The sequence below is a fragment of the Tachypleus tridentatus genome, chromosome 1 (assembly GCF_004210375.1).
Source record: "Tachypleus tridentatus isolate NWPU-2018 chromosome 1, ASM421037v1, whole genome shotgun sequence".
In the NCBI taxonomy this organism is placed as follows: Eukaryota; Metazoa; Arthropoda; class Merostomata; order Xiphosura; family Limulidae; genus Tachypleus; species Tachypleus tridentatus.
Genome location: NC_134825.1, coordinates 137,515,230 through 137,531,357, shown reverse-complemented (window position 1 = coordinate 137,531,357; position 16,128 = coordinate 137,515,230). Strand labels below are relative to the sequence as shown.

Below are 16,128 nucleotides of genomic sequence, written 5' to 3'. Positions count from 1 at the left end.
ACAAAAGAAATTTGACAATTTTTCAGAGAAAAAAGCATTTTCAACCTTAAAATCAAAATCACCTTGCATGTTGAATAGTCAACATCCCAACAGCAAAAACTGAAGAACAAATCTTCAAAATATTTCATTAGAAAAATCCAATTTTTTTGTGTACAACAAACTTGTAATGTTTAACAATAGTTTGCAAAATTTCATTTACACATATATTATAAATGTTATAGTATGATTAATCTCTCTGGTGGTTATGTAGTAGGTGCAATGTTGTCAAAGAGTTAAGAACTGTGTCATATTTGATCACACCAGCTACTGAGTGGGAGTAGGAACACAATTTCAAAGGCAGAAACCCTGGGATCTGGAAGAGAACCAGGAACATCAAACCTAATGACAAATTTGAATTGAGAGATCCTGAAAACTTACAATGAAATGCCCAACATGAATTGGTGACCTTTTGGACAAGGTTCTACATACTTGCTTTATCAGTCACAACTGTTACACACAGACTTTAGTAGACCAAACTATTATAAAACTTTTACATCCTACAACAGCAAGTAAAAATGACCCCAAGAAATTTATTGTTGTGCACCACATTCCTTCAAATATAAAACAAACTTGTCTTAACACTCCTACGAAAAGTGGGGCCTAATAGGCCCCAGAGCAACTTGAAAGGTTATTAATATTAGGCTAATAATTTTGTATTTAAATGAAATTGCCATTTAAATCCATTAATGAATGGATTAACGAGATTCCCACTGTTCCTATCTACTATCTAGCGAAACCACAGCCAGGGGAACGGGCTTGGAGAAATCAGGACTAGAAACGTTTTTTCGTAGGAGTGTTAACATTGTAAAAATATATTACATAAATCAATGTCAGATTCACTTTCAAACCAAGTAAAATAAACTGCATCTTAACTTTTCTAGAAATATCCAAAATGGCACAACTCAAAGAATGTCAAGACTGTTCCATTTTTTACAATTGAATAAACTGGAAGTAGATATTTGATTAAAAGAACATATTTTACTATTAGTCACATGTTTTAGAACATTCTAACATTACAAAATACATAATTACAAATAAATATCATAGTTTTCATCATACACAAGCAAAAACAAAATAGACCACTAAAGACCATCACCAAATCAAAAACCATTAAAGCCCCCATATTGTGATGTTGTTTTAACAGCAGCACTTAAGTAATTCAGTAGTTCCAACCAAGCATTATTTGATAAAATTATTACATTAACAAGGTGAGTATATGTATGTACATATATATATCAAAAGGAGACTACAGTTACTGAAATTTCTAGCCCAGAAATTTCTTTTCAGGTACAGAACTTACCACTTTTGTTTGTGTGTGTGTTTCCATATACATACACACACACACACGGAAACACACAAACAAAAGTGGTAAGTTCTGTACCTGAAAAGGAATTTTTGAGCTAGAAATTTCAGTAACTGTAGTCTTCTTTTTGATATATATATATGTACGTACACATACTCACCTTGTTAATGTAACAATTTTATCTAATAATGCTCAGTTGTATTTTTATCTATTCTGTTAAATTTCTTGGAAGTTTTAATTTCTCTTTTTCCTGCACATTGTTCCTCAATAACTGTTTTTATTCTCAATCTGACTGCCTTTACTTCAATATAAAGTAGTATTAAACATTATACGTATTATCTCACCAAGTCTTTGTTATCCTCTGCTTGACTTATTTGGTTCTTCAACTTGGAAATTTCACGTTCATAGCTTGTTGTGGGAACATACAGGTCGTACATTGCAAGTGACCAGAAAGTTACAAAAAACTGGGGACTAAAAAAATAAATTGATAAACAAATAATTTGCACTGAGTATGTATTTAAACAGGAAATCAGAAACAATAATTAAAAAAAACAATGAATATGTACTAGTTAATCAATAAAGTCATCATACTTAAGTACATCACTTATTTGCATCAGCAAAACATATCTGAATGTATGGTGCACGTTGTTATTGCTTTGGACTGATAAAACGTAGAAAAATACGTTATATGATAGTATAATCAATAAAACAAGGTTAAGAGCAAGAATCTCCAACTTGAAGTAGTATCATAATCAAAGATAATTTCTTGACCCACATTTTAACCCATTTTGTACATGATCACAAATATTCTGCGATTGTTTTCATTCTTACATTGCAAACATTGAACTTGAACAAAACTTTAAAAAAACATCTGACTAAACAGTATTTGGTTTTAGCTTTAAAAAATTCATGTAACATCTTTTAGATTTCTGATTATATGCAATAGGATTTCCAAAATGTTATCACACAATTTTAAAAGGAACATTAAAACAATTTCTTTTGTTTAGAATTTCAATTCTTTTATTCTTAACCATAAATTTCCATTTTATAGATCCAATAAGATTTAACTCAATTAATAACCATTTGCATATTTATTTGATACTTAATTTTTTTAGTTCCAGTAATCCCCACTTATAAACTTCATAAAACTTACCAGATGTTTTGTCATGGAAAAAATTTCCAAAACTTTCAAACAAATACATTTTAACACAATAATATTTTCTGTAACAGAACCAATATCAAAGTAAATATAAAAACAAATTACAAGGTTTAAGGGTTGTTCCTACAAATACTAAATTTTCTATTATATTCTACTGTTATTCTATACTTAATCCAGGTCATCATATTCCAACAAATTTCTATAAATTACTTCTCACACCACTTTATTCATTCTACATTAACATACAAATAGCTTAGAATCTGTTCTAACCAGTGATATTTAAATTTTGTGAATGGCTTTTTGGAAACAGTTTCATTAATAGTTGTCCAGTCTCCTGCTGCAAGGCCATAAAAGGGTGCACAGTACAGAAAAAGGGAAAGGAGGCAAAATCATGAGGAACAATATAATTATGTTCTCAAAAGATGACAGTTTCTTAGTAAATATAAATTGATGCATTGGAATGGACAGAAAAATTATGAAAAATCAAAAAGCACTTTGTTTACAGTAAACTCCTAGGATCTATGCAGAAATGTAAATTTGATCCTTTTCATTTTCATTACCAAATTCAGCTAAATATTACAAAACATCAATTCCAAGATAAAATTTTGTAAAAATATTCAAATGGTTAAGGTTTTTATTTTTACGCATGTTTTTAAATTTTACATGCTCAGTGTAAGGTCAATGAAAACAGTCATCATTATAACAACTACTACATCAAATATGACAATGAACTGCAAACTGCTTACCTCAGATGCAAACAAGAAAGCACATCATTTCTTGTAACTCAAACTGAGGACAACGAATGGAAGTAAACAATTTACTATGGTAAGTCAGTTTTCATCCCTTTTATATCAAAAATAAACAGTGCTCACCTCAGCATATTTTCATCTACAACTACAGACGTTTGGGCAAAGATTTTAATAGCCAAACCTAGCACCATTCAAACATAGGCAACAGGCATGCAGAAAATATTGACAGTTAAAAAGTATACATCAAAATAATAAATGACTATTTTTTAATGTAAAGTATATCAATTCTAAGTTCATTTCAGTTTTTAAATTCATTGCTCACTTTTACAAATGACAAACAATGTAATCTTATTAATTCCATTAACCAAATCAAATATTTATACAACTATTTGAAGTACATCTTATTAACAGTTAATGTATACTTCACTTCTTTAGAAAATGAAAAGCCAATTGTAATTTGAATTTGAAATAAAATAAAAAATTGTAGTTGTTCTAACATGCTTATTTAAGCTGTACCTTTGTTCAATTTCTTACAAGCCAATTCCATTTCAAAAGATTGCTAACTAATTTTAATAATATAAAGAAAATATCAATAGTTCAACAAAAGGTGCAATAAGTTGTTTTTGATGTTTTTGGAAACTAACTGAACAGTTCATGGAAAAACAAACATGCTACATTGTTTTTATAAAAAAGACAACTTGAATTGGTAAGTTACACTAAATAGCTTGACATTAGAACCTTGTTGGTTGACAGAATAAACAATCAGTAAAATGTTTATATAAAAGAACATAATCATAGTGATTACAATTGTCAAAATAAGCCTTAAACTGCAGTTATTCCAATAATGAGATATAAATAAAGGGAACTAACAGCAATAAAAGTTTAAAGTATGATGGACAGAATTTACAGCAGTTTAATGGTGTCTTGTTGCATTTACAGTGACCAATTTTATTTACAATAAAAACTACAATAACAGCAATGGATAAATAAAATACTGCAATCAAAGTGTCATGTTAGATTTTGTGAATTATAGTTTTGAAAAAATAAACTAACTTTTTATTCTTTTTTTTTTAAAATAACTGCAAATGTTGAGTGGTGAGGTGGGCATTGATAAATATATGTACTTGACCCTTCTTGTGTTATTCCAAAAATTCAAGGTGTTAAACATGGTGTAATGGTGTGTGTGAAAAACATTTTTATGCCAGTTGAAACGTTTGGTTCATTTTGGGAACTGAATTCATTGCTGAACATGAAACTGATGAACAATGGCTCTCCTAAAAAAGTAATGTAATGAGTCACAGCACTCCTATTAGTTGAGACTGGAATGAAATTAATGAAAATTTCTGTCATCATATATAGTACACCATATTTGTTTGCTGCAAAAAAGTTGGAAGCAATTGTAGGCCATACTTCTTGAAACATAAGCTATAATTACACACAGTTCTCAAAACCCAGAAGGGTCTGTCTTGCTAAATTTTGGCTAAAAATTAGAATAATTAAAGAAAATTAACATTAGAAATGATTTTATTCAAATATTAAATAGTACTTAAAGGTTGAAGTAATTTTTTTGAAGACTAATTGAACACATGGTAGAGTGAAGAAACAATGTTATAAAGAAGAGTGAAAAATGAAATATATCCTTCATGAATGTAAAAGTTATATTTTAAATAGTACTGAAGACACACATAATATATCAATATAGAATATTTATCATATGAGTATACTTTATGTCCATAAAATTACAGAGAGATGAATCAAACCATGAAAAAGGATTGACACTGTCATTTATAATGGATATTTTTAGCAAGTTTAGTTTTTCCAATACGTTTTATGTAAAATCCAGTTACCTACAGCAGAACTATCACTGACCTGATGTCATCCCAAGTTTTGCTGGGATACAATGGCCTCACTGACTCAACGGTGGGACATATTACTTCTTCAACAGCTTCTACATATTTCTGAACCTTACAAAGAAATATTCAAAGTTATTTATGTTATAATAAAAAAAGAGATAATTATTTAATAATTATTTGGTCAGTTCAAAACTTGTACATTGTTTTTTCTTCAAAATTTCCAGTTTCCTTGATTTATGTATTTGGTAAGTTTAATTGACCAAGTTGTCACATGGTAATGACATTCATTAAATATCTATATGAACAAAAAACATTAATTAACAGCAGAAAACAAATTATTTTTACCAGTCATAAATGATTGTAAGCAGAGGTATATTTTTTTCTTAATTATAGTATAATATATCTAAAAAATTATTTCTTATATAATTTTTTTCCTAACAAAATAGAAAAAATACAAAGAATCTTTATTAAGTTTGAACTATACAACTGTTGCACAGTACAATTTTTATTTAGATTAATTATACTTTACCAACTTGCCAAACAATAATATTCAATTGATTTTTTTAGTTAAAAAAACTGATACATTTAACTCCAATATCTTTCTACTGTTTGAAGGAGAAAATAACACAATATCATTAGAAGCACTTCTAGCTGCTTACTCAAGAAATTTAAACAAACTGATGCTAATCATACTTTCGCTTATATAATTCACCTAGTGTTGAGTTGACAAATTTCCAGACCACTAAACAGTTTTCCACGATTGGTTACATTTATCAGTAACCAAATATAATTTCAGGCATATTGTCAGTTCTTTTGTTGCGAGTCTATTAAGTTAATAAACATAAAAGACTAAAGCAAATAGTTCACTTTTTATTTGAACTTTAAAATAACTATTTTGATAATACAGTATTTCTTCCAAAGACTGTTTTGCCTCATCCTTTTGTGAGAATACTGTAACTTATATATTAAAAGTACAATGAATTATGCCAATTAATTAACATAATCACTGATAATAGTGTTTATAAAACAAAACACACATTAATACTTTACAAAAACTGCTTTCAGTTTCAAAACTATCATTAATTTCACTAATTCCTGTATACATACACCATGTATAGATGCTAAGAGTTACAAGAGAATTTAAATAATTTCATCTACACATATTTCAAACATATTTTTAAACTCAAAATGAAATATTTGGAACATTGTTTTCCTAGCACAATTTGTCACACAACTAATATACTCTGGCCTGATTTGATCTTAAAAAAGAGGAATGGCATTCAGTATTTTTCCTTTATTTATTTATGAATTTGTTTATTTTAAATTATTAATTGTAAGTAGTCTAAACCAAACAAACTTTTCTTAATTCATTTAATGGTAAACATGTGACTATGTAGTTCACTGCTGAATAACAAAAAGATTCCTGTTTAACATTTGTAGACAACCATTTTAAGCCAGGTCTCATGTAAGAGAAGAAAACTGAAGACATCAAATGTAGAAAAATTCTGTATGATCTCTCTTTCTCCCAAATTACATTGAAAATAAAATTATAACTGAAATGTTGTGATTAAATTTACTATCTACTACTATTCCTAGGTTAACAGAAAGAGAAAGAGAGGTTCCATATGAAAAAAATAACTTTTAATCTTAACATAAATATCACTTCAGACTTAAAGCAGCCACCACTCTTGACTCCACATATTCAGACAAAACTGTAGTAAAAATACTTACTTATTAAAAGTTGAAGTACAAAATCTGTTATTATTACTTTGCAGTTACAAAGTTGGTTATATCAACAGAACCACATTACTTGAAACATAGCATAGTGAATTCATATACACACACACACACATATTTAGAGAAAATTAATACTGATAGAGTTAAGTGAACAAAATCAAAAGGAAGGATTGCATTAAAAACAGAATATCCAAACCTCTGACTAATTATTTTAGGTTACTATAACCAAAAACAAGCTAAAACAAAAATCAAATAAATAAAAAATATAAATTTGCAGTAACTGAAAGGATCCCAGGATTCATACTATAACACAAGACATAAAATGTATCCTAGGCTTGGGAGGTGACTGAAGAAGTAGGACCCACACTGCAGGGGGGGATACACCATCTATCAGGCTTAATCTCCATTTGCTAGTCTCACATAAAGAAAAATAAAGGAATAGCAATAAAAATTAGGAGAGCAAGTTGTGGGCGCTCCAGCCACATCTATATCACCCTTCACTGCCTGCTGACAGTTTTGGGAAGTTAACTGCTTTCCAAAGCAAAGAAGAAAAAAATGAAAAATAAGAATAAGCAAAATAAAGTCTTACCATTTGGAAGTAAATAAGTTAAATAAACTTCTCTTGAAGTTAACATTCCAATTACCATTATGGCAGAAAGGCACTAATTGGTGGTAGCCCAGTAAACAAACTATACTAGTATGAAGGGTCCCATCCAGTTGTCTAAATTAACTGGTATAACTTTCAACCACCACCCATTAAGTACACTATAAGTATCATGCTCTAAACAAGCCATTATATACAGTAAGGTGTACATCTGCATAAAGTAGTGCCAAGTTATTAAATGACTTTATCCATAACTAAAAATAGTTTTAGAAATCTTCAGTAAAATTACTTTAATTTTTAAAGTTATAATGCTTATAACAGAAACACACATACATACATATTTATAATATTGTGCAAAAATGTTAGGACAAAGTCAAAAAGTAGATTTCAAGCTGCTTTAAAAAACAATGGAAGATAAATCACAGGTAAAACATCAAAATTTTATTAACCTTCATATTTAGTACAACAGACACTCAATGGAATACTTGAGTTCAGCAAACAGTTAATATTTTTTGTGTCTCCCTTTTGCTTTAATAACTGCAGACAGTCTTTCAGGCACCATTGGAACATATTGAATCACAGTTTCCTTTGTGATTTTACTCTGTTTCTAATACACTCCCATAAAGTTTCTTTGGAAGTAACTTGTGTTTTTTTTAAGTTTTGGATCTTTCAAATCCCAGATCTGTTCAACTGAGTTGAGATCATAGCTTTGTGGAAGCTATTGCATCATTTAAATAACTCCAGCAGCTTCTTTCTTAGCTAAATAATTTCTGCATAGGTTGGATGAGTATTTGGGGTCATTTTTCTTCACAGTAGAATCCTTTACCAATGATATGTAAACCACTAAGTATACCATGAAAGATCATTAATTAATGGTACTTGTGTTAGTCTATTATTCCATCTATTTTGCAAATATCTCCTGTCACTTCAGCAGAAAATAAGACCCCAAAACCATCATGCATGTTTCATGGTAGGTGGGTTCTCAGACAATTTGCTACCAAACTTTTCGCTATTGGTCGGCTCACTACGTCTTTTCATTACTAGAGTGTTTCACTACCTGTTCCAGCTATGTATAAATGATTCATTATGGTCCAACACTTATTCGAGGCAGTAGCTGTGATACAAGCTTATAACCCAGCAATAAACTCCAGTTTCTTCATGGAATTGTTTTAAGTCTAAATCATTTTTAAAAACTCAGATTGTCCATTATTTTAAATAAAACGTTTCACAACATAAGAGCCCCCCCCCTTTTTTTAAAGAAGTGTTTCTCCAATAAACTAATATTTCACTAACTGAAATGTTTGTCTAACTACTACTGATAAAATATTTTTATTTTTTATGATCTTAAGGGAGATTATAATATGAAATTATGAGATAGCGAAACACCCTAGTGATAAAAAGATCGGCAGCAAAATGTTTGGTTAGTAAACTGTTGAATCACGTGGTAGATCCTATGCATTGAGGCAAGTATCTTTCACCTTTCTTCCATTAAACGTGCAACCTACACTTTGAACCAAATATTTCAAACTTAGACTAATCCATCCATAACTCCCTCTTCCAATCATCAACAGTCCAGTTTTTGTACTTTTTTGTAGCAATTTTCAGTCCCTTGACAATATTTGGAGATCAAAATGAAGAATTTTTAACTACACAACCAAATATTCTATTCTCATTCAGTCTCCTCGATACTGTTAATCTGGACACCTTTATGTCATTTGGTACATGGTCATTTATCTCATGCCTGAGATAAATGGCAGTCTTTCCTTCTGTTCCAAAGGCTGCAAAAATGAAGATTCTTGACATTAACTTTAGGTGTTCTGCCTCTTCCTCGCCAATGTTCAAATTGACCTGTTTCAATCTCACAATATAACGTCTATTTCAGAGTGTTTGTGGAGCATTTCAAACCTGCAGCAATTTATAGAAGAGTCCAGCTAGCATCATGTAGATTTTATGTGAACCCTCTATTGTTCTGACAATTCTTTCTGCTTATTGGGCTGTCATATGACAACAAAATTTAATATTCAGTGTTAAACACTGCTTTTATCAAGGTTTATTTATGGAGTGCTATTAAATTTATTTCTTCTAGCATATACCTGTATCACATGTTAGCTCCTTGATAGCTTCTTTCTATATCATTAAGACACTGCACAGGGTACAATTAAAGTTATTTCACACCCTAAGTTTGATCAGTATATTCATTCAAACAGGTTCCTTATGACACACTCTGTACGAGTATATGGGATTTGTAAAGACTGAGAAGTATTCTCACCCTGGCTCATTCAGTTGTCAACGAAGTTCAGTGAAGCATTACCATAGTGTTGAAATTTACATTCCATATTAGCATGAAAATAATTAACCCCATAAAATGAAAGAAATTGAAAATATTCTCTTCTCCCAACACTTTTCCACAGTACTGTATATATATACATACATGCATACACACAGTGACTGGAGTACCTCTTCCCTGGATGAAAAGATATGTAAATTCCTGATTTATTAAATGTTATCTAAGGACATGAAAAGTTTCTTCCCTCATATATAACTGTAAAAAAATATGAAAATGTCTATAAAAACTTCAAGATACCTGGACCCAGCACACCTTCATACCAAATTTGAAGATCCATCAACAGAAGGTAAAGGAAGGATAAGAAATGCAAAAACACCCATTGAAGAAAAAAAAACAAACAAAAACACATACAATGCAAAACTGAAAAACTTTCTCCCCAAGGACCCAATAAACCACCATACCAACTTTGTTGAAGATCCATCCACACCATACATATAACTAAACTAGACATGAGGAGCTGCAACTATCTGAAGAGTCTGTGAAGTGCCTGTGGAATGAGGAGTTTGTATATTATGGAAACTAGAAATCTGTGTTGATCTAATGTATAAATCTCTGAATTAGATGTTAAATAATTTTCTGTTCAACTTCTTGAAAAAACGTTGTTTTATACCTTAACTCTAGAAAACAAGACTTACTTTTTGGGAAGAAGGTGCATTTTTCAGACTTTTGTCTTGTTTTTTCTTCTCCTCAAACTTTGCCTGTTATAAAGAAATTCAAAATGTTAAGCACTCTTACACTTGAAAAAACAAGATAAACTACAATTCTACATTAATACATAACTTACATTGATTGCATAGTTCAGCATGGGGCGGGCCAAAAAAAACGCTATGTCAGCTTGAATGGAATAATCAGACAATAAGCTTTGAACTGGGGGTAGCCGGCTGGCATAGTCTTCCATGCTCAAACTATTGGCAAGGAACAGTCCAAATTGCACCAGCGTGTCTTGACACTAAAACAGCAAAATCAAATTATTAATTACTAATACAGTTCCTTAACCATTCAACTAAAATAAATAATCATTAATCATCTAAGATTTGTTAAGTAAATTATGTTGTATATTTATTTAAAACATTTTCTTTCCAAAGATGATAATATCTTAACATATAATTCTTAAACAGAGAAACTTGAGTTGGCTCTCTTTATAATTACAGTTGTTGGGCTGCTCATAATACTAATTTCACTACTTAGTGAAGGATATTATTTCTTACTAAAGTCTTGACCACCAGAAGTTTTGAAAACTACAGTTAATTATAGCTAGTGACATAAACCAGAGGTATGTGGCTAAAAAACAAATACAAGAACAATATTATCTGCAAACCAATAGTACACAAAGTTTCATCAGGTCACATTCTCTATCATTGACATAAAGAAGATAATAAGAGTTGGTGATTCTCAAAACTGTAGTTCTTTCATTTATTTTTATTACTTACATGTGAGCTAGTTCAGTTTAATGCAAAAAATGCACACATACTGGTTCTACTTCATGTATTAATTGTGCACCCTCTGGGTCTACAGTATGTATACAAATGAGTAACTATTAATCTTCAGCCAACAGATTATGTCCACACATAACTCACGGTGATCAACCAATCAGGTTCATATCATGAGTTAATTTATTACCTCTACAGAAATACAAGAAAATACACCTTTGATATGACTGAATGAATTTAGTTAAAACTTGTATCACCTTACATATGCACTGTGCTTGAGTCATCCAGCTTTTTGTTTTGTTTAACATGAGTTAAAATGCAAAGGTACTTTGAGTAAATGGTGGTTACCAAAGGACAGAAGAAAATGAAATAAACCACATAGTAAAGTTTACAGAGATCTAGCACATACCACAAACAACAGGCCTAAAGTCTGCAAGGCTTTTTCTAGTGCCAGGCACATTTACAACCCAAAACACACAAACAATATAAATATATGTATAGATGGACTACAGGTTAAAGGCCATGTCATCACATTTGTTGAATCACATTCATAATGTTCACATTCAATTACTATTTTATTAATTTATCTCCAAAAGTTTCTTATCAAACTGTAGCTTATAATAATAAATTTGAAGATATAAATCAGTGCAAGTGTTTATTGAAAAAAAAACAGTTGAACATCAATTTTTGAGTATGATATGGTATCATAAATGCAGCACTGGTTTAAATTAGATGTCTGTGGTGTCAAAAGACAAGGTCTATACTTTTGTATTAATTGGGAACTGAAATTACTGATACTTAAGAGCTAGAATAAAAATAAAAACATCATATCTTTTCTATATGATGAGATACCACTAATGTACTGAATCAAACAGTGGCCCCTTGCTCACCTTCTATATATAACAAGTGAACAACCAATCAAAAGCTCGATATGTCCCTCAAGTGGTCTTCCCTGTTGCTTTCAAATATAACACTTGTTTCTTTTCTTTTTTTTTGAGACAAACTTTTGTGTTGGAAGTCTTTAGCCTGTTCAAAATTTTTTTTTGACCCACATACAACTCCATCACTACACTTGATGCATTATAACAGATTTCTATGGTTTCAGTACAGTAAGTTAATAATTTGTAATTATTTAAATATATACATAAAACCTAAAAAAAATTATTTTGTTTCACATCCTCCACATATGAAATGTCTTAAGAATCAACAACCTACAACAAGCAGCAACCAAGTACAAAGGTGGTAACAATAACAGATATTTGTTTATTTCTTTATTTACTGTTCTATGTTTAAAGAAAAATAAGTTTAAAATCTTATTTGTAAATAGTAATAATGTATCATAACTGAAATGTGATTGTATTTTACAAAATACTACTCCACTAAAACACAGTTAAGACTGGTCACTTTGTAAAGACTAAAGGTCAGTTTTATACTCTTAAATACAGTAACGTAAGTACATATGCACCACATCACTAACTTCTATCTTAGCCAGCAATGGGTGAAAGATCAATATAATAAAAATAATAAATATATATATATATATAACTTTATAATGTTATGACATTTCAGTTATTTAAATTAAATATTTGTGTTTGAGTTAAAATTTGTTGTCACTTTAGAAAGAAAAAGGCATAATTTATACTTATTTTTTTTTTTTTTTTTTTTGAAGGTTGCAGGATTAGTCAAATCTATCAGATATATAAAAATTTTGATTTAATAGTAAAAATAACATAAAATGGAAAATTTCTTCTTAAAACATTTGATAATTATCTGTAGGTTACAAACGTTTCACATGTGAAATTTAAGAATTTTCTTAAGAATAAAATTATTTTAATCTTAAAATGAAAATTACTTTGCATGTTGCCTAACTAAGATTCTGACAGAAAAGATTTATAAGAAAATCTTTAATTAGATACCTTAATACTTAATTTAAAACCTTAACATTTTATGCACAAAAGCCTTGTAATGTTTACTAATAAACTTGCAAAATTTTGTAAACGTGTATATTATCAAAAATCATTGTTTACTCTCATGGACAGCTCTGTGGTCATAAACTGAGTGAATTCCACCCAACCTGTAATTAAAGGGTTACGCTCATTTACATCAGTATAATGCTCGTAATTCAAATTGTGATATCGCAAACCTAGCAATTATTATAATTAAAAGCCACCTGTATTTATCTGCCCAACTTACCAAAATAACCCAAGTTTTTTTAAGGCAGTAGTATCCTCCTTAAAGCCAAGAAATATGATAAATTTCAATTTCTTCAATGTAAATAAGCAAAGACTCTATCTATACATTTTGAGATACCTCACTAGTGACATTAATATACTTTGACTGAACTACATTTATAACAATTTTCTTTCTTCCATCTAGCCAGTTTTCTATACAATGAGCCAATCTACCCCTAAACCTTCAGAGGTAACATATTAACAAGCTTTTTAAGTGGTATTTTGTTCACATACTTTCTTAAAACCCAGATGCACTTTAGCCTTCTTTATATAAGCAGTAATCGCTTTAAAATAACTCCAGAAAAACAACATTTTTTCACTCCAGCAATGTGGCATTCACTGGCCTTGCCTCTGGTATTAAATAAAAACTAATCTTTACCAATGTTCAGTTCTATTTTTAAAAAAGAACAATTAGGTATGAAGTGCAAATACTGCATGTGCTTCAAAATTGCTTCAACCTTGTCCACAACTACAATAACAGCTTTCGTCTTTGACCCTCTCACTGCAGTCCAAGTCAAATTGGTCGAGTTCAAGACCAAAATTTACTTTTATAGTTACCACACTATAGCTTCTAAACTGTTTTGTGTACCTCTATAAAATTCTGCAAGATTTAAGTGATCATTAAGAGTTATCTGTAGTCAAAGAAAATCAGAAATCTATTTTTGCTAAAAACATCTCCATGAACATATGGATTCAAAGTGTTAGCTGCTCCAAGAACAAAGCAATGCTCACGTTAAGGTTAAATATACTTTATTACCTGAAAATTCTCGAATGTCATTTGCACAATCTCTAAAACATCCTAAATAAACTTCAAATGTTTTTTTTTCAATAAAACTTTATATTTTATCTACCTTAACATTTGACTTTGTAACCACCAAAATAAATTTTAAACAAATCTAAATTACCCATTTTTTTCATTCCAGAATCACTTTAAACTGTAACAAACCTATATTTACCCCAAATAGTTTTAAATGCATAACAGTACATATCTGTTTACACTTAAATTTTGTTTTATTGTCCATTGAACTGTGTCAAACAAAAATTTCCCTTACATAAGATATAAATCACTATAAGTGAGTATAGCTCACTTCACCTTATTGACTTGCATAATGCATAATCTACTCATGAACATACCCCTTAAAAACTATAATTATTTGTTTCATTGGATCTTTTCTTTGTTGTCAACTGTGGGTTAAACTTAACCCTACATTTTTTTTGTACCAACAGAAATTCTGTACCAATCTTTTACTTAATTAAATAATGAACCAAAAACACAAAATAATAGCATTTATAAAACAAACAATATCCTATAACCAATGTTTCTGGCTATCTAACTACATGACAAGGTCTCTTAAACATTCACCAAAGATCATTAATGTGTTCCCTGTGGGAATAAATTCTGAACTTTTCAAACTGAAAGCAAAATAGACAATTCTCTGTACAAAAAAAAACAAAAAAACAAGGTAATATAATACATCATTTGATATGTGATAACTGACTTTGTACCTGTTATAAATAATATATTACTAAATTTAAGAGGGAACTACTAACAAATCCTAAACAAGAGGGTGTGACAGGTGTTTGTGACAAGAGGTGTCTGATCTTCTACTTTATGGCTCTGTAACCAAATAAAATTGAAGACTATGAAATTCATGCTTTGTCTGTATGATAACAACATCATAATGAGTAATTTACATTATATTTAGTACTTCTCAGAGTGGTGATATATAAATTACAAAACAGGGATATCTAAGAAAGTAAATGCCACAATTCTCTTACTAGAGAAAGTGAGGGTTTTGTTTTAATATCACCTTATAAAAGTGAGAACTAAAATTTGTATAAAATTTGGATTATTTGCTATATTTTGAGGCCAAGTTTATTTGTATACCAAGATAATAAAGTACTTTAATTAAACGTTGAATATAATTCACTAAAACCCTATCACCTGTACAGAAAAAGACACCTGTAGCAAAAGTATTAATGAAATCACACACCTGGTCATACAACTTTCCTACTAATTTCAGGTGACTGTGGTCCTGTTCATGATAAAGTGTACAGTTCCGCTGCTGAGCCATTAGTAAACACAGAGGGATAGCAAGGTCATGCTCTAACAAAGAATCCTTCAGTCGCTGGGAAGATTTCTTGGTATTGAGCATCTGATTAAAAAATCCTCCCTTAAAAAGTAAATTTAATGCATCTCAGTATCTACTGGATTTACAAAATCTTAAACATTTTTAAACTTAGAAAAAATTATTACATATTTCAACAATATGATACTTATAAATTGAGGAGTTAATTATTAAAATCTTAAGCTTCCAAACATTTCCTGATGAAATTCACATCAAAATATTTACATTAGGTAGGCACTAGTCTAATAATTAATAGAAGAGACATAAGAAATATCAAAACACATTCAATGTTATTGTTCTATGTATTCACAGGATATACGAAATATCAATAGAAGTTTAAGATACAAATTATATTGAGTATAAAAACATTATCAAATATGGCATATGTACAAAGACTTCATAAAATTATGAAAAAACATTTTGAGCATTCATTCTAAGTACAAATATGCAGATAGTTCTAACTAATTCTGCTAAATGAAAAAAATATGAATATAATTAAATCCTATTATGATTGGTGAGCACCTCTTAGATGTCAAGTGATCATATG

The 16,128-nt window shown here is 29.8% G+C and overlaps 1 protein-coding gene across 2 annotated transcripts in view; it reads right to left on the bottom strand.

The window, feature by feature from the left end:
* tho2 (THO complex subunit 2-like protein) overlaps positions 1–16,128 on the bottom strand; it is a 240,410-nt gene that overhangs the window by 105,690 nt on the left and 118,592 nt on the right. For both annotated transcript variants that reach the window (XM_076454283.1, XM_076454284.1), the window contains exons 20-24: positions 15,447–15,626; positions 10,576–10,740; positions 10,427–10,489; positions 5,120–5,214; positions 1,687–1,813 (exon numbers count right to left, since the gene is read on the bottom strand). In XM_076454283.1, coding sequence (XP_076310398.1) covers positions 1,687–1,813; positions 5,120–5,214; positions 10,427–10,489; positions 10,576–10,740; positions 15,447–15,626 — 630 coding nt within the window. The remainder of the gene's footprint in view (positions 1–1,686; positions 1,814–5,119; positions 5,215–10,426; positions 10,490–10,575; positions 10,741–15,446; positions 15,627–16,128) is intronic.